This window comes from Prinia subflava, chromosome 4 (genome assembly GCF_021018805.1).
Source record: "Prinia subflava isolate CZ2003 ecotype Zambia chromosome 4, Cam_Psub_1.2, whole genome shotgun sequence".
In the NCBI taxonomy this organism is placed as follows: domain Eukaryota; kingdom Metazoa; phylum Chordata; class Aves; order Passeriformes; family Cisticolidae; genus Prinia; species Prinia subflava.
The window spans coordinates 14020476-14047348 of record NC_086250.1 but is presented as its reverse complement, the minus strand read 5'-3'; the positions used below and the strand labels follow the sequence as shown (position 1 = coordinate 14047348).

At 44.1% G+C, this 26873-nt stretch overlaps 1 protein-coding gene across 3 annotated transcripts in view; it reads right to left on the bottom strand.

The window, feature by feature from the left end:
- Window positions 1-26873, bottom strand: part of LOC134549715 (transmembrane protein 178B) — a 273157-nt gene that overhangs the window by 41531 nt on the left and 204753 nt on the right. The window contains exon 4 of one of the 3 annotated variants that reach the window (XM_063395588.1): window positions 13903-26635. The exons of the other annotated variants lie outside the window; for them this stretch is intronic. Within the exon in view, the coding sequence (XP_063251658.1) occupies window positions 26385-26635 (251 nt within the window). The 3' untranslated portion in view covers window positions 13903-26384. Of the gene's footprint in view, window positions 1-13902; window positions 26636-26873 lie in introns of those variants that run through there. 3 annotated transcript variants of the gene reach the window in all.

Below are 26873 nucleotides of genomic sequence, written 5' to 3'. Positions count from 1 at the left end.
GGGCTTTTGTGCAGCTGATGAGGAGAAAAACGGAATCTAAATATTTCCATGTCTCTGACCCAGCAAGGGAGATTATAATTTGTTTAGTTTTAATTCTACAGCACCTGAACACCAAGCATGGTTTAAACTGAGGGAGAGCCCTTTTCCTTGGTAGATGTGAGCAGCACTAAGTGGATACCTGTCCGGATCAGGCCGTGGGATGGGAGCTCCAGCCCTTCAGGCGCATCCACCTCTGACTTTTCTTAACCACAAGGCACAGGCATAGGCTTGGCTGCAGACATAGCTCTTTCCCCTCCTGTCCAGGAGGGTCCCTGTGCTAGCTGAAATCCCTGGTGGGCTTCCCAGTCTGTGTCTCTCTCCTTCTGTTCTCCTGGTTTTGTGTCCAGAGCCTAAAGCTCCTCCTCCACCGTGTGTCTCAGGTCCCACTCTATTCTACCCTGGCCAATGATTTATGTAAGAGAGAGGAGCACTGCAGCCACTAAAGCTAATCAGAGAAAGTTCCTGCCTGTGAGAGCAGAGAAAGTTCATGATGGATTCTCTTGCCCTCATTTCCAGCTCTGCCTGGAGGTGTGATTCCCTGGGGCAGTCATGTCTGCAGTCAGTGCCTGCTCCACTGGCTTGGAGAAAGAACTGAATCACATTGGCAGGGTTTTTGGTTGGGTAACTCAGAGAAACTCAGCACAAGAATAATCCCTCCCTTTTCCCCCCTTCTTCCCTCTTACGGAAGAGCTCTTCCTTGGCTCTTCTCTAAGCTGAACATGACCTGAGCTTCACCCTCCCTAGAAGAAAATTCAGGAGCGTGCCTAGCATATTTATATGGCAAAACCCACCACCTTTACGCTCTGCCCCTCTTCCCACATCCAAGCTATTACACAGAAATGCTCCCTAATTCTCTGAGTTTATTAACCTTTTTTCCAAGGGAATGAATAGAGATATTCACAGCTTTTGAACAGCAGCAGAAACCCATTAAGTGGCTCTGTGGCAATCTTGTCAGGAACTTGTTCCTTTAGCAGACACATGTTTCAGAAGGCTCTACATTCACTCCCAAACCATTTGGATTCAGTAAATGCAGGTGGCACTGAGGCATTAGCGTGAGGAGGCCTGGACCCTAAGCTTTGAGTGTAGTTAGATCTCCTCTGGGTCTGCTCCAAATGGGGAACAAGGCCTGTGCCCTGGGACTGGGGTCTATCCATTCACCCAGCAGCACAAGCCCTGCACAGAAACATCTAGCAGCTCCTGTGCTGAGTCTACCTTCCACTTCTCAGTGAAGGTCTCTGTGAGAGCTACATCAAAGACATCAATTTTGTTGCTGGTACAGGTTCCTACCCTCAGGAAAGTCCTGCTGACTGAGGCTGAGGTCACTGAGCTCATGCTGTTACTGTGGTACTGCTACATATCAGAGGACTCAGCATAGAAAATAGCAGGCTAGCAGGAGGGAGAGAGAAGGAGAGAGCCCAAATGCACAGTGCAGACCTGCCTGAGGATGTGCATTCCCCTCTAAGCAGCACCTAGTTGGGAGGGATGTCGTTTCCACCCAGCAGGCTGGCAGCACCAAACCTCTTCTGGCCTTACATCTGCAGGCAGGTATTGTCACTTCTGCACTGAATCTGAGTGAGGGATATAACCCATCAGACTTTTGCTTTTGGCAGAGATCAATGCTGATTGTTTAACCAAAGAAATAAGTCATATTCCCTCCTTTTACCCCCAGTGTACAGCTGGTTGAGAGAGTAGGAAATTATGGCTTTTACACTGTTCCTTGATTTCAGCACATCCACAAATATTATACTTACCCATATATATACTTACCCATAGTCACACTGAGATACTGCCTACCCAAAAATCCAGCTGCTGCTATATACCATCCGTGTTATATCCCATAGCCAGATGATCTCGTATTCAGAAGAGCTCCTGAAAAATACTAATATATCTGCAGCAATGGTTCATTTTTCACTGAGGCAGTGACATTCTAATCTATGGACCAGATGGAGTGGGGCCTTGGGCAATTGTAATCAAAGAGCAACAGCCATAGTTTGAAGGAAAGAGATTCCCTGTTGGTTTTCTATTAAATGCTTCTATTTTCATTTTCTTTTGACTCAATTGTGTGCATCACCATGGCCCACTGAACACATCTGGCTGACATCTTAGATCACATACCCAGCACATTACTGTGTTTGCTCAAAGTTTCACTCCTTCCAAAGTCAGTGGCAATGCTCTGTGACAATAACTTGTTTTATCTTTGTCCTTAGGTGGAGTTTGGGGAGCAACAGAAGTAGTTGCAGTCAAAGGCAGGAGAAAATCCGTCACTGTAATGATGAACCACTCCCATTCCTTTTCACCAACCAAATACCTTTGCTGCTGTAGAAGGTAGAAGATTAATTTGTCTTGGATGCTGGAGTGCAAAATATGACCACTTAGAAAGTGTAATCCCACTGAGTTACTATAAACTGGTCTACTTCAGTGCCTGCCAAAAGATACATTCTGCATCTTATACTGACAAGGATCTTAGCTCACAAATTGTAACTAGCCACTTCATCAGTCTGTGAAGTAGAGGTCTTCATGTCTTCAGGTGTTGATGAACACATAATTGTATTTTGTCTTTTTCTTTTCTCTCAGTAAATCAGTTAAATTAGAATAAAAATCTGATATTCTACTTTCTCATAGCTTTCAACTATGTAAAGGTAATCACTTTTCCTGTGAGAAAAACATTGTTGAAGTTACAGATCTGGATGTATATACTGCTTCCTTAGGTTTGGGAAGGCATTAGAGAGTTCTTCCAAACATTTTCTTTACAAATTCTGTAGCATTTTCAGCAAATGTACTTCGACAAGCTCGGTGGCTAGTTTGGTTTTGAACAGTTTCACATTGCATTTATCTTCCAGAAAGTTACTAAGTGATATGGTTTTATAAATTGGTTTTGTTGTTTTCATGTTGTTAATTGACGTGCTAATTATGACTGACACAAGCATTGCTTTTATACCTCATGTTGTTTCTTTTTGTGCATACAGTGCATATTCTTTGAATTCCTATCGCATTGTGATCTGGTGTCAGTTCAAAGGCTGTCTTTGCTTTTCAAGCTGTTTAGACATTCTCTTCACTTAATATGCTGCTTTAAGGATCTCTGATAAGATGTTGCTAAGGGCAGTGTGAGACTCTGGGACTTGACTAGGCTAGATTAGAACAGCCATGTATTTTACATTAAATGAAAGTGGTTTGAACCACAGTAACGAGCCAATACTTTTTATCCTCGCCCTCCAAATGCACAGGCATTATTGACTCCATTTATATGACATCTTTGCTTGCTTTGTTTTCTTGCTTTCCCTAGCTAAGAACAGATGGGAAGAGTAATTTAAATACCGAGTACCATAAGGTACCTGGAGTAAAGTAAATTAAGGAAATACCATAAGTGAGAGAATGAAGTGTTAAACCGCTAACAGGAGATTTACAATTAAGAATTAACAGAGAAGATCAGCTTTGCCAAGAAACAGCAATCACTTCACAGAGTGAAGCTTGCAGAAGATGGGCAGGGCTCTGCCATTACAAATACCTGGAGGATCCCAGGTCATAGAAAAGAGGAGACTCAAAATGTCAAATGTGTCAAACAGTGTATGGATTTAAGTTGGGATAATGTCCATTCCATGATGAAAGAGGCAAGGAATACCAGACCTGACTTTGCTTCACAAAACATGTGAATACCAACAGAAGAAATATATAGGATGGGTAATGAAAACAAGGACAGCACCACATGCTTAGATAAAATTATACATAGTGAAAATGTACAACACAGCAGCCAAAGATGAAATTATCTAGCTGGAAATAAATAAGACATTTATTTTTTAACTGTTATATGGAAGCATATGTGTTGCCAGAAATACTTTTGGAAGATACTTGTAGGAGAGTCACACATAGCAGAAAGTAAATATGGAAAGAATGGACAGTGATAAGCTTATTAAGCACAAAGAGGTATGTGAACAAAACTGGAAAATAAATGGGCAATATACTGGAAAAGGCATAATTTGTTATATTGACCCAGAAAAGATCTCAATTCCCTTAGCATCGTGCTATGTGCTCCCTGCAGTTCTTATCTTTAGGAGAGATACTCTTAAATCAGAGACAAAGAGGGGATGTTGGTGAATGGAGGATGTTAGAATCATCACATTAATTTTTGCAGGAACAAAGCACAGTTTGTTCAAATACCAGGACAAAGCTAAGCAAACAAAACAGAAAATTCTAGATAATGCAAATAATGCTGGAATAAATAACATGGTATAAAAACTGCAATGAATATGTCACGGGTGAGATGATGAGGGAGAGCCTGTCCACACAGAAGGGGAAAACATGTGAAGATTCATTGGGAGGGCTGCTAACATTTGCCCCTAATCTGGCTGCTTGCAGCAACCACCTGGAGCACTGCTGCTCACTGATGTTTAATGGATGTGCAGTGTCAATATTAATACAGAGTCTGAGAAACTGAAGGAGTTTATAAGGGGACTCTATTGCAATGGTTCACAGCACAAGAGTTAAGCTATGCAATCATTTCTCCAAGGGCACTATTAGTGGTCTTGCAAAGCTTTGCTCCAAGCTGCAAAACAATGGCTTCTGTGCCACAGATGCCAATGAAATGTGATTTTGGTGTGTTCTACTAAATAAAGAGATTTTGGGGTTTTTCACAGAAAACAGCGTCTGCTGAAATTGGCCATGTCACACTACTGAGATTGCCAAGCCAGTTCATCCTGGGGATTTCTACTCGCAGTTAAATACACAGCTGGCAGGCATTTTGGGGGCCTGGAGCTACTCCCAGCTACCTGTGTGAAAATGCAGTAGATACAGCTTAGAATTACATGTTATGTGTAATGATCTGACTTTGAAAAACAGCAAACCTACTCTCCAAAGTTCTGCCCAACCTTGAACAGAAGACAGACTGAGATTGCCAGAGGTATGACTGAGACAGAGACTATGGAGAAAATAAATGTTATTAGCAGAACTGCTTTTAAAATTCTGTAGAAACTCTCATTAGTTAGGACCAAAATGGATCCATGAAAGTCCTTAAGAGACTGAAAAATTCAAGCGAAGCTTAGCCAGGAAAATATTCCACAGACCATTAAAGGCACTGAGGAAGCTGGCAAAATTCACTAAATACACCAAAACAAGCAAGAGATTTCATCTTGATGGTGGAGGGCAAGCTGCAGAGCTGTGCATCTGCTTGTGTGCCCATCACTTTACTGCAGCAGTGGGACACAAGCAGCTGTGTACTGGGTGGAGTTTGTCACCTGGAGCACACAGTTGTGTGAACATGCCTGGATCCAAGAAGGGAGGGAGGAAGGGGATGGTGAGCCTGTTTTTTCTGCCAGGACAGCTGGGCAGCCTCAGGATCTGCAGGTTCATGGATGTGTGACTGCTTTGTCCCCAGTCAGCCTTGCAGATCCAAGAAACAGCAGATTCCTTGCACTAATACTGATCCTGAATGTCACTAAGCATTGATTTAGAAAGGAACGTGTGGCTTTACAGTTCCAACTTTGATGGCCAAGCATGCCTGTCACCGCTGTGCTGTCAGGCTTTTGTGGCCATCACACACGAGTCATGGGAGCAGGCAGGATGTAAGGCACAGCTCCTGAACGCCAGGCACAGCCTGATCACTTGGACTTCCCCACTCACAACCCAACACTGCTGGGTCCCACCTCTGCCACCACATCCCGGGCTGTGGGGAACCACAGCTGCTTGTCCATGCACACCCTGGGCAAGGCTGTGTCCTACAGCCTGGACCAAGCATCAGTCACCCTCACTGTAATGAAATGTGTATCCTGGTAATTTGGGAATAATTGTATCCTAGGTTAATAGCCACAGATATCTTCCCTCACCAAGTCTATTTACTCCATGACATAGTTACTGTGTCTTAAACAGAAATCACCCTCAAGGTATCATCTAATTATCTTCTCATCATTCTGCAAAGCTGTTTCATATTACCAATAATCTTATTACCACAACTGCAACATTCATTAAGCAAATGGAGAACAATAAAAATACATACAGTAATAGCAATCAAATTAGGTTTGAATCTCACAGTGAGTGATGGATAATTCTGGATCAGATTGTTCTCACAGATTTTGCCCATTATTTTCTAAAAACACTTAAATGGCTCAAAAAATTAATTTACAAGGTTCTCTTCTAGAATCTGGCCATTTTGTGTGACCTGGTTACCACAAAATGGCATAATCAGGACCAGAATTGGTTGCAGAAGCTTCCCATTGGGAGCAAGGAGACCTCTCAGCAGAGACAACATTGCTGGGTTCCCATGGCAAACATCAGTCCCTGCACAGGCCAGATGAGCTCTATGACTGTGATTCAGCACCTTTTGGGTATGCCAGATGCTTCCAGGTGACACCCTGAATGGGCTTGCATGGGACTGGGAAGCCATCACTTTGTTTGTGACATGTAGTGGCTCCTGATGTTGCACTGAGCAAAGCAAAACCACAGATTTGTTCTGAGCCACGAGTATTTAAAAGATTTGGGGCTTGATCCTCAGCCCAGGGGAGTAAATGGAAATGCATTCATGAAGTGCAGATGGGTAGATTTCCAAGCTGTTCTTGCCTATCAGCTGTGCCAGTTTATATTTAGGTCTGTTACACCTGCACAGAGCCACTTGAACATGTATCAAAACAATTCCCATCCCTAGCTGTGATCTGTACTCTCTAGTCCAACAACAGATCATCATTTGTCTCACTGGTAAAATAACTGCTGAGGAATATAAGTGATTTTTTCCATCTGCAAATGCACAAAAATATATTTGGAACATTTTTATGGGTACATTGCACACCTGATGGAAACATTTATGACTGCTTCTTCTCTGGGTACATCAAAAATATCCTCAGCCAACTTCACTGTTTTTATCAACTCTTCTATTTTATGTTCATTCTGGCTTGGATTTTTTTGTTTTTCCTGAGCATCACAGATGAGTGTGTGACCACTTTGGTATGCTCTGCCAAATGGTCACAGAAGAAATCCAGGCACTGAGGTACAGTATGTCCCATTAAATCAATGAGGGGATGGTGTGATATAGGCTTAGGTGCATGTGCAAATTGCTGTGTGGGAGGGCCAAGGCAGAGAGAGATGCCTGGATTTGGTTTGGACTCAGGAGAGGCTACTGGTCATTGCCTTTTGGTACTGGCCCAGTGCCTTCCTAGCTTGTATTCCTCCAAATAATTAAAAACCCTTTTTGTTTTAATAGGCAAGTTTGCATTTACCTCAGTAATTCAGTACCACAACTACAAATATAATAGAAATACAGCTATGCCCAAGTACATTTTTTAGCAAAATGGGCAAAGTGATAATAAACAAGAGTTTTTAAAAATGTAAAAAATTCCTGGATCCATAAAGAAAGAATAAAATGGGAAGTTGGAGCACAATATCCCACCCCTGATGGTATGACAGCCTGTAAATCTCTTGTCCTTTTCCCATCCATGTTGTGAGACCCTCCTGTCTGGGCTGTACTTGCCTATGGCTGTGCTCCTGTAGAGAAATACATCCCAGATGATGTATGCAGCCAGTCTGAGGAGGAATGAGGCAGGTCCCAGGGCCTTCCACTGCGCTGTTCAAAGAGACACAAGTTTTGTGGTGTGTAAAGAGGAACAAGAGGTCACAGGGATAAACTCTCTGGCCAGCTCCCCCATAACTCACGTCCTGTACACACACTGCCAGCATCTGTTTGGCTGCAATCCTATCTGGGCTCAGTCAGGAAATGGAAAAATGCAGTCAGCTTTAAGAAAAAAGTGACACATGCCCCTGGTTTAGTGTTTGCTACGTGTTGGGAGCCATTTGCCAGCCCAGTACTCTGCCTGGCTGGAGGTTCCACTGAGGACCCTCTTGCACCCTCCTCCTGTCTCTGCCTGGAGCTGCTGAGGGAGGGGCTCCTGATCTCCAACACCCTCACACAGTTTAATGTGGGCCCCCCAGGATGCAGAATTTGTAGGAGATCCCTCCTGGGGCTGCAGGAGGGAGCCAGGGCAGAGCAGTGCTTTGTCAGCTCTCACTGTGGTTTGCAAATTTGGAAATGGCTCAGGAGGAACTGGAAATCAACGTGGCTTCTCCTGGCCATTCTCTTGGTGGATGGAAGCTGAGCTGTAGAACTTGGGAACCGAGTTTGCCCTCAACCTCCTTGGATCTGTGCAAGCAGAGGGCGTGTGTTTCTCGAGTTGGCAGGAGTGAATGTGACAGCAAAGGAGAAATGAGAGAGGAAGGAGAACAAAGGGCTCTGCACAGAGGTGACACCCTTGAGGGCAGAGCTGGCAAGCTGAGACCTTGGTCTATTTGCACCAGTGTTGCTATTTGTGGCTAGATGCAGACAACAGTGAGGCAGTAAAATGCCTTTTATTTAAGGTGCTGACACCTCAGGAGAAAATGAGAAAAAGAGAGGTGCTAAAAGAAAAATACATTGCTTTTCATTCTTCTGTCCTTTCACTTCTTCCTTAAATTTTATGGGATGAACTCGCTCAATTTAAGTACTTGTCAGCAAAGGTCTGACAGGACAATCAAGAGCCATCCACCTAGCCAGCTGGGAACACTTCCAGGGGCCAGGTGCTGGCAGGCACTGCCTGAAGGGAGAGCACTGCTTCCCTCCTCCTTCTCCCCTGTCTCCTCCCCACCAGGCAGTGAACCTGGTGCACAACCTCCTGCATTCCTATTAGCAAGTCCTGCGAGCCCCTGGGCTGTAGGAGCACATTCTGTGTTCAGGAATAGATGAACATGCTCCTAATAAACGTGCAGCTTGAATCTAGCTCTGCAGAGAAGTTGTGGGGCTGGTGAAAATTAATTTGTTACTGGCATAAAAAGGACTGTTTTATACAGACTGGGACTATGCCACCTGGCATTTGAGCAGCGGTACCTCAGTAGATTTCACAATAAGCTCTTGCAGACGTTAGCATCCATCCCTGCTAACTCGTTGGCAAAGCAAGGCTGGCAGGTGGGTTGCAAGGTTTCCTGCAAGGCCATTCTGGATGGTGCTGTTACAGCTGGAGGAGGGAGGAAAGCCTGGCTGAGTGCCTGTCCTGAGCCACAGCTTCCCTCAGGGCATCTTTCCATCTCTGCAGATGTGTTTCAACTTGCCAGATGTACCTTGGGAGCATTCAGATCCTGACTCAGGCAAGGTGGATCTCCGTTCCAACCGTGAGTGTTCCCGTGTCATCCTCCCTGCTGGGCTCCTCTTCGGGGCTCAGTCCCAGAGCAGAGATCTCAGCAACCACAGAGCCTCCCAGATGAAAGGAAGACCTGCACCTTTGGCAGTAACAGCAGTGACAGCTGCGACGAGCAAAGATGTCACCCAGGACACAGAGCTGCTGCTGCCACCTGCGTCCCCTGACTTGGCTGGGCCTCCCGGGAAGCTGCGCAACTTTATGGAAAAAGCTGAGCTCTGAACATAATATTTTTAGACTGGTTTCCTAAGGAAATGAAGGTTCTGTCGCTTTATGTCTGCCCATCTGTCCCCATCAAACTTTGGATCCACTGGTTATGTGCAAACAAGTTTGATGGAGCATAAGAAGTTTCAAAAATATTTAGATTTCTCTTTGTGAAAATCGGTAGCCGGGAAGAGACAAGAAGTGCAAGGTAATGCATGAATCTCTATCTGACAGAGGGGAAGGAAGGGAGAACTCAGCAGTCACCTGTTCTGTCTGAAAGCTCTTTACAAACCTCAGCACATGGTATTTCTGCTGCAAATGTGGTGGGTAGAGAATTCCCAAAGGGAACGAGCTAGGTTAAATGAAGCAGAACTGCAGCCTGTCAGAAACACCCCAAACGTGAAACTGAGAACTTGAAGCTTTGTTCAATGCACACGTTTCACTCAGCCTCCTTTGCTCTGGCAGGTTTGCAGGAAGCTTGTAAGAAAACATAACAGAAAAGAAGGAAATCTGCATCACAGTGAAGGCGGATATTTGGGGTTGTTTCAAGTTTTACCCGCTGACAGCCTTGTGTACCTGTGTGTGTGTGCTCACTTTATTTAGTCATTAGAAGGCATTGAAGTAGCAAGTGGCTTTCTGTGCATAGTGGTTTCAAATACATACAGCCAGCTCCAAGTGCCAACTGCTGCTATGAAGACTTTGCCTTTGTGTTTTATTCCCTTCTCTCACCCTCTGCCTGCCTCTGCTTTTCCAAATCACACACTCCTTATGGCAGGGTTTATTATTTCTCCCTTTATGTTCCTGGCATGCATTTTGAGTATTGCTGTGAACAGTTAGCAAAAGCCAAAGCAGGATACCTGATGCCTTCAGTTCTCCTGTTTGATACCTCCTGAAATACCCACCACCACTCTGACTGAAAGGGTTGTCTCTGGGGAACTGAGCAGGGGAGAGATGATGGCCCCAAGCTTGGAGTCTGTGACCTCTCTCACTGTATATCTGCTGGCAGTAGAACTCTCCTGCTGCTGGGCATGCCCTTGGGCCACCAGCTCATTTCCTGGTACAGAGCTGAGCTCTGTGAGAGGGCTTTGCTATCACAGGCAATGCAGGCTTCACTCTGAGCAGCCTGTGCCCGGTGAGGTCTGCTTTGAATTTCAGAGCTGAGAAGGCCAAGAGTTTATCTCAGAATGGGAAGAAATAGCAGGGAATTAAACAGTCAAAGGAAAAGTGCAGTTTCTTACAAAGAAGCAGTCATTGGTCAGTCTTTGCAAGTCAATAGCAGATGCAGGGTAGCAGAGACACTGTGTTTGAGACATGCTGGGGACGCTGGGGCAAGTCAGGGATCTGCATGCTGAGCTCTAGGATGGCAGCAGCCTCTGTCACTCCTGGCTGGCCACAGGCTCACTGCTTTGTTAGGCCTGGGTTAGCAGGCTGATAAAATCAGAGCTGAGCTGGAGTAGTTATTCCACTTCTGTCTCATGCAAATGAATAGGACCATGCTCCCTCTGAGCAGGGAGGGAGCAAAAATTTTAGTAAATGTAACTTGTTAGGTGGTCTGGTTTTGGTCTCTGCAGGAAAAGAGCTCAGCCGTGACTCTTTAAAGGGCCCCTGGGGAAGAGCCCGATAATGTAACAGAATAATGAGTGTCGAGCTATGAAAGCATTTCATTACCAGCATCCTCACCCCATGCAGCCCCAGCCTGCTGCAGTTATCATGTGTGTCTGACAAGAAAGGTCACCGTGAGATTATCCTGCCTCTGAAACAGAGGGCTTGCATTCCAGCGAGGGGGTCCTCACTCCTGGGTGGGCACAAAACATTAGCAGAGTCTCAAGGCAAAGGGAAAGATGAACTTTGGGGAGCTCCTCGGGGACACAGCAGGTGATTTCTCTGCTCTGGAGAACTGGAGTTGTTCCTGCCTGTCCCTCTGTTCAATCTGCTGACACCCCACTGTGTTGCAGACGAAGCTGACAAGTGATTTCTTTCTCCTAAATCTAATTCTCAAAATTTGCATTATTTTCCTTCCTAATTCAGTAGTTTTTTTTCCCTACACGACTGGCTGAAATCTTGAATAGATGGTGCTAATTTGAAACAGGAGTTGGACCACAAGAGATGAGCACTCCTGCTACACTTCCCAAACTGAGCTGCCAAGTCCAGGTGCCCAGAATTGTGTGTGGGGTGGTGGCAGTGTCTGCTGACACAGCCTCAGCTCTTGCCTTCCTGACTGAGACAAGGGCACAGCAAGTCCTGCTCTTCCATGGGTGATTTGTGTGATTTTGGGTTATTGAGATCCCTCTGTTCATTGGCTCTGTGCTGAACTACTGTTAATGAGTTTTCCCTTCTCTTGCTGTCTGCTTTGTCTAGCTGCATTGCAGGCTGCTGTGTGACCCTGTGGCTTTGTGTATCCTCTCGTGCCAGAGAGCCAGACCCCAAGACGTGAGCAGCAGCCTGGAAAGCACCACAGAGCTGGCAGCAGCAGGGCTGGAGTGTTGCTCCACTGCAGGGAGCAACAACGAAAGGTGGGCTTAAATTCAGCTCTCATGTGGCTAATGCAAACCTGGACTTGTACGCATAAATCTTTCTTGGATTCAGGCCACTTTCTTTCCGAAACACAAGCCCTTCCGTGACAGCATCTCCAGCTCGGCCTTCAAGGACCAGCTGGCTTTTAAAGTTTGTGTTCTTCTTCCCCTTCCCTGCACAAGCGCTGAGCAGCTGAGCCCTCTGCCCCTGCGGCCGTGCCCCTGAGGCTTTCCGTGCTGCCGCTGCCACAGGAGAGGGCACCTGCTTTCTCGCTTGCCACAAAGCAGGCTCTGCAGCTTCCATTTTTAGCTCGGATGAATCACGTTTCCCCTGCTGATGGCAGAGAGCAAAGACCCGAGCAGCCCCGACCCCCAGCATCGCTGCTAAACGTGAGCGGTGTCACTGAGCAGATGAGGACGGCTGGGCGGGCGGCTTGCTTGGTGGGCAGGAGTGGACAAGGAGAGGAGATGCTTCTTCCTAAAGGTTTTGACTCCTCCTGGTGCTGGATATGCAACTCTAACTCTCCTGTTCCCATCATTTGCTTTGGGGGGGTTGCCAGCCTCTGGACCCCCAGCCAGCTCTTCCCTGCTCCCACTATCTGCTTCTCCCCACAGGCAATACAAGTGGATTCTCTTGAAACGTGGCAAAAACAGGCACATTCTTGGAGTTCTGTGTTTAGTATACCACCAAGATTTCTTCCTTCCTCAGCCATTAGTGCTGGGGAAGAGGTAAAGAAATTTATACCAGTACTGATGGGGTTTTTGACAGAGAGTGGTCTTTTACACTTCTCCATTCTGATTCTTCATTTGGTTTCTTACTACCACTGGTGTTTTAAACAAGACCTCTTTGGGGGCTGGAGGGACTCCATCCTGAAAACTGCAGGAGACTCTTTGTTTTGCTACAACCCATAGTCTGTCACGAGAAAAACAGCCAGCTTGGGAAGAACCATCCTGATTTTTGACTGACAGGTATTTATAGGTACAATGCCTAAATCAGGCAAAAAGAGTCAACAGAGACAATTTTGATATTTAACACCACAACCAACAAAATAATCATGTTTAAAAATACTTTGCCATCATTTTAAAATTCAAAACTATTTAAAAATAGTTTAGGTCTAGATTAATTAATTTAAAAATCAATAATTTAAAAAATAATATTTGTGCTTGTCTCTTTGATCCACTCTTTTGCTTTTCTTCTGCTAGGACAGTTGCAAGCACTTTTGTCTATTTCTTTTAATTTCTTTTTTATACATTTTAGGTAGTTCTGATACTTTTCCATTTGTTATGAATACCCTGAATGTTGGGTGTTCAGCCTGGGACATCTGCAGCGTGTGACTCTGGGTGCACACTCCAAGCCCTACAGAAAATGTGTGTCTGATGCATGATTGTCTGCTGCATTGTTGCCTGCTGCATGATTGTCTGCTGCATTGTTGCCTGCTGCATGATTGTCTGCTGCATTGTTGTCAGCCTGAGGATACAAGTGCAGTGAGGATGCTCTAATATCAGTGCACCGTTGTGCCTTCCAGGTGTCCTGAAGCCCTCACAGCTGAGCACTGGAAACCCGACAGGCTCCAATCCATATTCAGTTTTAGTTGTTTATTTGCCGGGGGAAGGTGGAAGCTAAACTACTCTGATGTCTCTATACATTTCAGTCAAATCACAGACTTCAACACATTTAAGTGGCTCCAAAAAGAGATTAATGGTGTTAGAGTACATGCAGTACTCTAACATCATGGTTCCAGCAGGAATCAATCCCTTCTATGACAGACAGAACATAAACAGTCACATTGAGATCCTGCTTGTGTTTGTAATGTTTTGTACAGTGATTCTGATCAGAAGCCATCTAATCTTTATTATTGTAAGTTTTCAAAGAGCATTTCCAGTACCCCATAACTCAGAGACCACCCAGAGCCCAGTTTTGCTCTTTGTCCTCCATCCTTTTGTGAGGATGGGGATGGTGAGAGGTGTCCAGTCCCGCTCCTGACACAAGCAGACACAACCTCTTAAAACACACAACATGATTTTTTTTATTTGTTTAATCAGTTTACATTCCACAACTGACAGTTTACTTATTTATTTTTTAATTTTCCATGAACAAGTTGTTTAGTTAGTTACCAGACAAGATTTTAATCGATGGAAATACAGTATTCTGTGCCAATCTGAATAAAACTAAAACAAATCAAAACAAAAGGGAAATTGTAAGATGTAGCCAGTTTTTTGGCAAAGTCCTGTGATGCTTTCTGCAACTCTTGTCTTTCAAAGTTATAGGGGTTTGTTCATTCTCCCTATTAGCTCCCTGATCTCAACCCTGTCACTAAAATGTTCTTTCAGGGCCACAGTCCTGCAAACACTTATTTACGTACACAAAGACCTGTGTGTCTGCAGATTAGCACCTTGGATTAACAGAACAAGAATTTGGGGGGTGTTTCATGTTTAAACAAATTCTGCTCACCTCTGCTGCAACAGATTACAGGAAGAAATGGAAAAGTACAATACACTTGATGTCACATTACATGTGAAATTAGCCACCACACTCACATCTCACCAGAACAACCCAACAAAATAGTCAGTGGTTGTTGATGTATTGTTAGCACCGATGGCCACAGGAGCCACTTTCCCTCCAACAGCAGCACAGAGGTCCCGACCTCACAGGACATGTCACTCCCTATTACTTCTGACAACTGGATGTTGCTACCCAAAAGTCATAAAACTCTGTGTGTATTGGCTCCACTTGGTTGAGCAGCTGCATACACAGTTCAAATATCCTTTACAATGTCCAAACCACAATCAGAAAGGGACATGGTTTCGGACTTCTCAAAATATGTTGAAGTTTTATATATTTCAATATAATTCCCAGCCTAGCAAAGCACTTAGGCATGTGCCTAGCTTTAAGCATGACAGTATCATCCTTAATGGGAAATTTATGCTTGAAATTAGGCAGGTGCCTTGTGGGATCAAAGCTCTGTAGCAGTGCTCTAAAAAATCAGGATCCTGAGTGTCCTAATCCTGGCTTTCATGTTTACAGCCACTGCAGATTTGAGTAAACTCAGCTACAGTCTGGATTTTCAAAAGTGCTGGAAAGAGAAGGCTCCACCTGCAGCTGGCAGAACTTGTGAGGGGGCATCAAACCACTAAATAGAAGGACTTTTCCCAGGCTTTTGGCTTCCCATCTCCAAAGCGGCTATAATACCTGCCTCAGACAGGTCTGATGGGACTCATACTCGTAAAATTTTCTATAGAGAAAATATACCAGATAAATGTGATGTATTGCTGCATTTCTCTGAATAGGCCTGAGTATTGTGGCATTCTAGGTCTTTCTTAATCCAGCTTTGATGTGTGTGTACTGCACTTAGAGGAAATATAAACAGCTGGCCAAGATGTACCCGCATGACAAATGTCCTGTACCAGTCACATTATTTTACTTGGGAATGTCCTAGGAAAGTGCTGACAGAGTTCATTTTGCAGGCATTTTAGTGAATTATTATCCTAAGCCTCCCAAACTGTCAATTAGAAACAGTGATGAGTGCAACTTTCATCATCATCAAAGAGTGATTATGGGAATTGTTTCATTTCTTCTGAGCAAGAAAAAAAACCATAAAGAAAAAAGGACCAATGAGAAAGTCAAGAAAAGGAAACCCTCCAAAAACTTTTGGCCAGTGTGGTAGCATGTGGTTAGGCTGAATATTCCTTGGGGCAAAAGAAATCCTGAAGGGCAAATATCTTCATGAGATGTGCCTACAGTGGATGGTGGGTGTCCAGCGTGTCTGGTTTCTCCCTGCCTCTTGTACCCAACGCTCGTGCCCTCTCACAGGAGCGTTTTGCACACCCACACACATTTCCCATGGGCACAAACGGGTGAGTGAGAGTCAGACCCAGGTGCTAAACTGGCCAAGAGATTCATGAGCAGCAGGGGAGCTTGCAGGGGGAGGTGGCACTGGAGCTGTGATGGCCTGAGAGCTCCACTCGTTCTCCTTCCTTTCCCCCAGGATCTCCCCAGTGCCAGCCATTGCTCTGTCCCTTGGAGCCTGGCCATTCACGCCCCGCTGCAGGGTCACAGGACTGCTTATGGCTTTCATTAGGAGGTCAGACAGGCTTTTGTGAGATAAAGTGGAAAGTTATCCAAGAAGATAATCCAAGTGCCATGGGGGTGAGAGGTCAGGCAGGCCCTCCTTGGCAAGCCACACCTTGGCAAAGTGAACCCAGCAGGGAGGAGAATGTGCATGGCTGGATGCCAGGACTGTTGTAAAGAATGGGAAACAAAGGTAAACTGGTATGGAATCACCCCTTAGAACCTCCTCCCACATGATAATCTGCATTGACTTTATCACCTTTTAAAAGGAGGGTTTCTTTGACACTAAAACTCTGAAAAACCTGCAAAATCCTCGTAGGACACAGTGAGTCAACAGTTTAAAGAGCAACCTTTGAGAGTCCCACATCCCAGTACCCTCCTTATCCCTCTCACAGAGAGGGAGGGCAGAAGAGGGATGATGAGAATTTAGGAACATTCTGAAAAATCTTGCAGAAAATGATGCTGCATCCTTAAATTTGATATATTCTCAAGCTCCTCCTCATTTCCAGAGTTCACTCTTAAAGCCTTTATTTCTTTTTCACAGACATCTCAAATAACAAAACAGTCACATATGCAAGAGCTGGTATGGAATGAAATTTAGAGAAAAAATGTCTTTACAGGAAGCATGTCTGTATTCTCACACACAAGGAGGAAAAGGAAGAGAGGGAGACAGAGATATATATCTTACTCCTCAAAAAAGGGAAAGGGAGAACAGGAGAAGAATGTCAGGATGATACACTACAGCTTGGGCAAGGTAGTACCATGCTGAAAAGTAACATTTGATCCCTGGAACTCAGCTTTATCTTCAACTTTCTAACTAAAGTCTTTCCTTACATTCTAGTACACAGTATTGAATCTTCATTTTACAGTTCCCTGCAGGTCAGCTGAAGTCCTTCTTGTCAAAACCTTAACAGTATTTTTAAAAATAAAGTTGTTCTGAGAGATGGGTGAAGATTGTCAAGTCACTGACTTAAATTTAGCTGTAGAAACAAATAGTAGTGACAATACATTGGCACAAGATCCAAAGTTCACTTAGCCTTAGAGTTTTCCGAAACCAGTTTAATTTTCCCACGCCTCTGACTGTGTTTATTTTATTCAGGTAATACATGGAACTATACAAGAGTTCCAAAGTTCTAATACTAGATTAAATTGCTGGTCCTTCTAGACAGACTTACTATCAATATACAATTCCAAATTTTGGCTCTGAGAGACTGTCACCATAAGATGGAGACGCACATTCAGCCTTGTCAGAGCAGCTTTCTGAATAATACAGCCGCAGTTCATCTGCTCGTTGAGTCCTCAGTTTGGTTTTTTTGAGGACAACTATAATCCCAACAATAAGGGATGAAATTGCAATCTCTGTAATCTCCATGTAAGCTGTTTGTAAAGCAGTTATTAACACTGGAAAAAAAAGAATATGAAACTACCCAGACTGTATCTTGAAGGGGAATATTTTGATTATCACTACCAGCTAGTTGACTTTTTTGGGCCAGTTTGGGGATAAAGCAAGAAAAGTAACCTTTGAACAGCTCAGCTGTTCAAACATTTGAAATGTAAATCCACTCTTTGAACTGCTTCAGCAATGCCCAGGACTGGCAGAGAAAGGTGAAGAGTTCAGACCAAAGACCTCTGACCTCCAGCACTGGGACCACCCAGTCATCTGTGCCTGGAGGCCACCACAAGGCACTCACCTCAAATGCTATTTCCAGGGGTTGGGACAAGCCCTGTCCTTTGTAGTCATGTTGCAGTTTGGGAGGGGAAGGCTGTTGTGAACATCTCCTTTCAGGCTTTCACAATTAAAACCTGTGTTTCACAGGTGGGCCCAGGCCATGCACGTGAAGCACACAGACACGGCTGATCTCCACTTGGATGCTCTTCTGCACTAGATGCCTGACTCACCTCACCAGGATTTAAGATCTTTTAAGATCTTGGGATCACCCAAGACAGGTGAGTGGTCATTGCATGAAGCAAGAAGGAGCTCCTAAAGCTTTGATGTCAGTTTTGCCAGGTCACCATCTGTAAGCAACTGTCTCTCTTCTCTACCTGTGCAAGAAACCAAGGGAGATGAGCCCATTAACATCATGAGCTCAGTTAAGTGTCTGAGGTTAATGGGGACAAAGGCAGGTCAGAAAATCCCGGCCTTTGGGTGGTTCGGTGTCATCCACTAAGGTATTCTCCCAAACATGCACCCAAAGAGAAGAACAGCATCTGTACAAAGGGCCTCCAAATAAAGGACAAGAGAATCAATTGAGAAAGCTAACGCTGAACAGAAATTCCACCATTGCTTTTTCAGTCCATTCCTTTTCCTTAAAAAAGCCCTTGAGATCCAGTCCTTTGACTGGATGTACCTGTGTGGATGTGCGTGCCGCTGACTTAATGTGGTACCCCTCCTCAGCTGGTGCAATGGCAAAATGAGGATTTTCCTGGGAAATAGTACTTTTTAGTTTGTTTTGGTTTAAATCTGAGATACATGAGGATTGTGAAAAAGAAACAGTCCTTTGCCTGAAATTCTGTACATCAGCCTCGAGTTATTTCAGGCAATCATGACGATACAGACATTTTTCATAAATTTACAAATATATATACAAATATACACATATATACAAGTATATGTGTGTCAGCCTATGGGCTAGTTTAATAATGCTTTATTCCAGCCACACACAAGTATCATGGTTGTTTTTTACAAAAAGAGATTGGTAGAAAGTTGGAGTGACTTAGCAGTGACTTTTCCTACATCTATGCAAAAGATCCTTAAATGGGCTGACACAGAAGTGCAGCCCCCTTACCTAAGTCCGCTCATCACATATACACATAAATGGATCCAGCCTTACATCTGCTAATGAAACAAATTTCTCCTTGATCCCAACGACCTGTAGTCAAAGAGAATTTAACTTGAGAAAGAACTGGAAGTTCAAGCCCATTTTAGATACCGTTTACAGTTTTAGAAGTTGTAAAGTCTGTTATACTAAGCCTCAAAATGGTTTAAAATAATTAAAGTTACTGCAGAAAAATACCTTCAAAAGTTCCCAAATATGCTTTTCTGTGTAAGTAGGGGAAATTTTGTCTTGCAAAAGATCCAACCGCAAATACATAAACACTCTAAGTGATGGAAATTGCCAAATAAAAATAGTAACAGTTTAAATTAGATAACTGTGATTGCTGTTGGTGCCCAGGAGTTATAAATAATTCAGTACACTCTGACTGAATAGTCTAAGGCTGCACTTTTGTTGTTCTGATTACTCGAACCTTTTTCTTATGATCTATATTGTTAAGGAATAACTCTTTGTAAGAAAAATACAGCCTTATGCTCTACAGCCAGAAGAAAACTCTTCTTGAGATAAAACATCGTGAGAGCTTAAGCAAATTAGGAGCATATAAGTTTTTTAAAAAAATATATAGGCACCAAAAGCATTTAGCATTTTACTTACTGTCTAAAGAGGAATTGGATGCTGAAGCTGTTTGGTGTATCAGGCCCCAGGAGACTAAGCCATGACTGATTCACACTCCTTGGAGTTTACATCATTTTGAAACTGGGGCAAAACCCACCGGTTTTTGAAGGCTTTACTCTTTATCTCACCTACTGCAGAACTGCTGTTGCTGCTTGAGTATTTCTGACCCGCTGGCACAGTAACAAGGCCGCCTGAAGAAACTGCTTTTACAGAGATATTCCAGTGTCCTGCTGCCACAGGTAGGGCTCAGACCCGCGGGCTGTGAAGCTCCCTGCTGTGCCCAGCAGCTTTAACCACAGTCTTCATGCTGCCAACAGCCCACACCAGCCCTCTGCAATCTCAGGGGTGTCCCGCCTCGGCACTGCCTCTTGGCACAGTGGGATTGTTACACTAGGGGATCATGAACATTTCTCATTTGGAGGTGATACACTGGCATCTCTTCCTTAAATAGCCAAATACTTTTTGATGGAAAATATCAAATTTATCCCTGTTGTATTTTGCTTTCTCATGCATCTCCAGCAGAGAGTTTACCTGTGATCTGCCATGCACAGCCTAACAGGGACATAGATGGCATCTGAATTGCATTGCAACTCCTGAGTTAAGTATAAAAGAACGGAGAACAATTATGTTGTGTTTTGCTATATATTTTCTCTCTGTGTAGGACACAGGTTTTACAGGTTCCTGGCATCCACATCATGTGGCATGTGCACCTGTGTGTGTTTAAGAAAAGAAGTGAGTGAGGGTGTCCATGTGTACCCATCCTATGCACGAAAATCTTGGAAGTCACTTTTTGCCACTGTGCAGGAGTGCTAATCAATGATGAAAGAATATAAAAGTGCAAGTCCAAGAAGAGTCTGACAATTCCTGCTGCTGGTGCTGAGGGTAACATTGGATTATCCTCACAGAATTCTACCAATTTTGAAGCAACTGCTGTTGGGTCTCCTTTTCTACACTCTCTCACTTTGCCCTGGAGATAACCTATCTGAGACTGATATTTTCATTGAAAGTCTTCCCTGAGCAAGAGAAGGTCAATTGATCTGTGATTCTGGAGTGCTTTACTAGAGGTGACCAGAATTTCATTTCCCTCTTGTGCCCTATATTAAGGCAGTCATCCAGACTCTTTCTCAAGTTAAATCCTAAACTTCTGTCAGGCGTACTGCAATTAAATTGACAGCACTGTATCAGGCTCCAGTTCTCCAGCTGATGACAGAGCATGTCAGAGCCCACTGGCACCAGCAGCATTTGTTGTCAAAATGTTGCAATCTCTAATTATGGCTCTGAAGAAGGCTGTATGATTGGGGTGTTAGTTGGGCATACAGGATGGAAACCCTAAGTTGAACTGGGGAGATGGCAGGGAGGGAGAGGAGGTAGCATCCAATGACTTTCTTTCTGAAGCCAAATAGATATTGTGAGTGTGTGAACACACATTTCATTTCTGGTGTTAACCAAGAGAGCACTAAAATATTTTCTAAGGCACCTGAGCTTTCTATGAACCTAACAGACCATGGAATAGTTCCATTATATTCCTGACTATGACTGGAAATTGTCGACTATAAGTTTTGACCCAAGCCCTGGTTTTTGAGTTCTCACCTTAAACTGGCAGAATCAAGATCTTATGGATCTGGCCTGGAGTTAGCAATCAAACTTTAGGCTTTTTTGAACTTCAGTTCCTGACTCTGGAAATTCATCTGTCACTAATCTTTACATGCTATTTGTGTTGCATGCCTGTTTTTTACTTTTTGTCTGTCATTGGTACCTGGCAATCATTCAGAGCTGTTTTTCACCTTGAGTCTTCCCTTGCTGTCTGGATGAGCACAGGGTGTGGACCATGAAGGAGTGAGAAGTGTGGGGGCAAGAAAATGCAGTGGTGGTTTGTGTGAGTGTGCCTGAGCACTCCTGTAGCCCTTCTAGGCCTATGTAGAGACACACAGAAGAGCCCGAATGATGCATGTCTTTATTTAAGCTATACTTGGTAACATATGATTTTCCCTTCATTTCACTGCTGGCAGTTAGTGTGGCGCTCAAGAATTAAGGACAGATTACAGTGATTTTCTTCTGAGCTCTGCTTATCAGTGGGGCTCCAGGGATGAGCCTGATTCAGAGGCGCTGCATGGTGGGTAAATGGGCAACCATGGAGACACAGTCTTCCAGGAATGCTTGGGAATCTGAGATAGCCCCTGCACATCAATCCCCTCCTTCACCAACTTTGCTTTATTTATCATCCATCGAACTGCACAGCTAACGTGCCATAGCTAAAAATGGTCCCAAATGACTTGGATCCACAGGAAATCAGAATACCTGCATGCTCACAATCCACTCCTGGGAGGATGAGGATCCTCTGTTTAGAGGACTCTGAGGATGCTTTTTTCTCCTTTCATTTGTTATTGCAGCTGGAATAACATTTTAAAAAGCAATGACAATTTTTCAAAAGCAATATTTCAAAGAAATTGCTGTGGTCACTGGTGGCTTGTGATCCACTTGTGACTGTCCCTGGGGTAGAAGAAAAAAAAAACCCAACTAGAAAAAGAACTGGAGGGACTGTACTATTTAGATGAGGAAAGATCAGTTGTGTGTTTGCAGAGAGGAAGAAGGGATTGATGATATATACAAGCAGCTAATATGGGTCAGGAAATTTAACACACAAACAGCTTTAGCTTGAAGAAGGAGGTGTCCTATAGGGTACATAGGATACAGGGCACGCGTGCTGCTGCCACACAGCCCCTTCACATGTACAGTGTCCCAGCAGGGAGGGACAGCAGAACCCCTGCAGCTGGCTTGTTACAGTCACAGGGCAACACAACGGAGTCACTACACACAAAACCTCAGCCTGCAGATCGCAGTGAGTTGAGCCAGTTCATCTTGCATTTTAGGATATCTGCATTCACTGCACTCCAGTGGCTCTGTGGTCTCTGGAGCATAGAAATGTGTTGTCCCAGAAGTGCAACGTGAAAGGCTGCATGTGGGAAGGAGCCTGCCAAATATGGATCCTGCATTTCCACCTCATGGAAAGGGAGACCAAGACCATACTGGTTGCTCAGGCTAGGACAGAATGTCACCTTACCTACAGGGGAAGGATGGGAAAAGAGCATGGGCTGGACTCTGCTGGAAGCTGAATGTCATCCAGGAAAGCACATTCTTGACTTAAAGCATCTGAATAGTCAACCAAAGTTAAGGGGATTAGTCACATGCTCCAAGTAAAGCACATGCTTAGGCACTTGGCTGGACCAGATCTGAGGGACAGGGTCAAGACCCTTAATGCTAGGATCACTGATAATGGATTTCTAATTAGCTGCTCCTCCAACTAAGAAACCCCGCACTAGTCAAAAAGCTTCAATCTCTGTTCAGAAAGATACTTCAAAGCCTCCCCCAAAATGCAGAAACTCAGAGTAGCTGTGAGTGTGCCTCAGCTCAGGAGAGATGGAGACACTAACCATCACAAATTTGCATCTGGATGTATTCTGGCTTAACCCTCCCCTACAGACAGGTCTGAGCACACAGAAGGCGTGGTGGGGCTGTGCCCCCTATTCAGGGGTATGGAAGCACATGGGACTCCTCCCAGTTCTTTGAAAAGCACAGAGGGAAATTCACAATCTCCCAAAGAGGTGCTGCCCTTACTTAAAGAAATGATGAAAGAACTGTGTTTGGACAAATGGTCCTTTTGGGGATCCAGCTGGAGATTAGGGTGACATGATCACCTGCTGCTTCAGACAGTCCCATAGCTTTTAAGATGCTTCATAGCCACACAGGCCTTACAGACGCAATGCTAGAGCAAGTGGAAAATCACAGAACTAGCCCAAAGATTGAGAGTGAACACTTTTCTGTTGTAAATAAAAATAACCATAACCCTCTTCCACCACTGCCACACAGAGACAGACACACAGGCTTATATAAAGCTGTTGTAAACCAACATCATCACAGAACACTTCAAGGCAAAACTGGTTTTATGCCAGCTGCAGAAAAAAAGGAAACCTTTGAAAATCCATCAAACAGGAAAATTACTTCCATTTCGTTAAATCTTACTGTTATACCTCTTTCAAAATTGTATCTGTAGAATACACCCTGTGAAGACTCATGGACCACACAAGGATACATCATCACAGGAGCTGCTGTACTGCTCTGCCTGCCACAGGGCCTGATGGTAGACTCCAGATAGGCACCTCTGTGACTCTGGTTTACCTGTGTCACTCCAGATATCTGTATTTATATGAAACACCTTTCCTATCACATTCAGCACTGCAGAGGTGGAAGAAACTTTGCATTCAAAGCTGTTTTAATTAAAGAGCTGTAATTTTCCTAATAATTTCTTACAAAGAAGTTGTGTTTTTTTCAAATTTTTTCTTGCTTTAAAGAAATGAACAATTTTTATAGGTCTTTTTTGGTTTCCAGTCATTGGATTTCTGCATTCACCTTTCATTTAGCTCTCCAAGGCTGTTTTTGTTTTAAATTTCCTTCTTCTATTCAATGGTAATTCATCAACCTCCTTACCAAGTAGGCACTTGCACAGTCAAATTATTTCAAAACTTTTCAAAACCATTCTATTTGAAAACCTTCCCAGAAAAAAATAAATAAACCAATCTGCTTAAAAAGGAAGCTTCTTCAAAAGGCTTGTATTTTCAACTCGAATAAATAACTAATTTCTCTGGTCACATCTAATGGAAAATGAAATCGTGAAACTTCATTTGACAGGGATGGCACTTGAGTGGAAACACACTGACTTAGCAGCTGGCATTGACATGTTGGGGAATCTGTAGACAACAGCAAACAAAAGCTAGGTAGTTGACCAAGAATGGAAGAAACCCCAATCAACTCCAACATGCCCTCCAGAAACTTCATTTCTATGAGCACTGTTAATACAACCACATGTGTAAGAAATACTTGTTAGCTGGATATTTTTAAACCAAGCAATACTGTTTCTTGCCAGCTAGGTAAATGGCATGACCTGGAAATTAATGCTTGCATTTCTATGCAGCAGGCACAGGCTCCTTCTCCTGGTGAGATATTTTCGATGGAGAGGATGATTTCTTATTGACTAATGAGGATTGATATCATGCAGCTACCATGGAAGAAAGAATTGCTGGTACTATCCCTGAATTAAGAGCATGTTGGGTTGGACTGATTGTGGGGAGACTTTTTTTCTTTGCCCTGTCTCCCTTTGCCTGCATATTTGTCAGTGGTGCCCTCACTCTTGCACATGGCAATTCAGTCATCCTTCTTCAGAGTCCCTTTGGCTACACCCTTGGCCCTTCTTCCCCACCTTCCCCTCAGCCACTGGTATCCTGCAAGGACCCACTGTCCTCACAGCCAAAATGCTTTTCTTCCTCTAATGGCATTCACCCACCTCTCCAGACTTAGCTGTTCGTTTAGCTCAGGGACCTATGACCTGAATGATGGGAAGAGCAGAGGGAAGGAAAAAGGAGACAATAGGAAAAGGAGTATCAGGAAAAAGAGAAAGACCAAAAAAAGAGAGAGAGTTCCATTTGCAGATTCACAGTTACATCATACAATGCTTAAGCTCATGGGAAATGGATCTCTGTTCTCTGCACCTGACCCTTTCGCGTCCATCTGTACACAGTTCTCCCAGATGGAGAGAGGAGATGTCCAGTGAACTGGGACGGTTTCCAAAGACAAGATGTGGGAAGGTCTTATTTGGCATACATGAACACAATGAGAGGCATCTCTTACTTCTCTTCTATACAAATCAGCTCTCTTTTCCTCCTCCACAATGGCTTTTGCCCAATTGTCTCCAACATCTGAACTGGAAACTTGATGAAATCCCATTCCAGCAAATCCCTGGGAAGAACAGCTACCTGGCCTCCCCCCACCTCCCTTCTCCTTGGTCAGTCTTCCCCTGGATCCACCATCCTGAACTCTCAGAAGCTCCATGAAAAAACCTTCTGAAATCCACCAGAGCAGATGTGCTGTCTCAGACCTGACGGCTTTCCTCACGCTTCTGCCGTTGCAGTGCCTCAGTCTTGGGCCACAAACACAGCATGGATGGTTCAGTGGACAACCACATTGCAATGTTTTAAATTTTTGTTTTTGTTAAAAAAAATAAATAAAGTAAGAGGGAAGAAAAAGTTTTACACACATGTATCACAGCATTTTCAAAAGGCCTTCTGCTGCATTTACATTAGCAGTTCAGCCTCAGTTGTAAGCCTGGATGTAAGGCAGCTGGAAGATTAAAACCGCATTGTTGGAAAGTCCGCTGAGATGTCCTCTTGGAGATTTTTATTGTTTTCTGGTTTTATTTTCTTAGATGTTTTTTATTATTATTAATTATTATTATTTTTGCTTGTTTGCTTCTCTCTAAAGTTTGGCAGACAAAGAGAAAATGCTTTACTTTTCCTCACACATTTTGTCCATTTTGTTTTCTGCATTTTAAGGAGGGAAAAAATCCAACAAAACCCCAAAACGAGTGACACAACAGGCTTCTGTCATTTTGTTTTAAGAAAGGAAAAGAATGTGGGTGCATTCCTGATAATGGCCTTGAGGAGGTACATTGTTGAAGTGGCTCAAATGCTTCATTTGCTCCTTTGCTTGCTGTTTGCATTTTCCCTTCTGGCTGCCAAGGACGTGTTTTTTGTGTCACCCCCCCACATCTCTGCCCCCACCATGTCCTGTACAGATTCTGGTTCCAGATTCCTCACGTGGATCCCCTGTTCCCCCTCCCAAATGGCAGTAGGTAGGTGCAACTGTAGGTTCATTTGACCTCTAAGGTATGATGCTGAAGTTAAGAGTTGGATGGAAGAGCCACGTGAGAGAAAAGCTTTCCCATCACTGTGAGAAAGAATGAAGCAACACAGAGTCCAGTGGAGATGTGAGTGCCGTGTTGGACTCAGCTCTACCTTGGCACTGGCATTAATTTGAGATTTTATATATATATAATTATATATACATATATATGCATGTATAGGCATACATAGGCATATATATATATATATGTCTGTGTGTGTGTTTGCTATTCGTTTTAGCACACTGTCCCATTCTCAGGTCTAGATTTGGGGCAGTTGGTCCTGGGGACAGGCTGGACAGAAGGGGCCAGAGTGCAGAAGAAGCCCGAGATGAGAGTGAGGCCCAGGCCCCCCCACGCACAGAACATGGACCAGCCGTAGCCGTGGCTGATGTCGTCGGGAAGTCCGTACAGGTAGCGGGGGTAGCGGGAGAGCTCAAAGTTGATTCCAGCCACACACGTGCACAGTGAAATGATGCAGAAGGTTCCTGGAGGAGAGCGGGAAAGGGAGAAGGAGGGAGGAAAAAAAACAAAGAGAAGTTAGAAGAGTGATAGACATACCCCTTTCCAAGCTGCCTGAGAAGACCTGGTGCAAGCAGTAAGGAAGTGCCTGAGGGAAGATGTTTGTATAGAGAGTGGCTTAGTCTGGAGGCTCCATGGGGAAAGAACTGAGTGCCACCAGAGCCTTGAATATTGATTTCCTGCTGAACAGAGCTGTATGGAGAA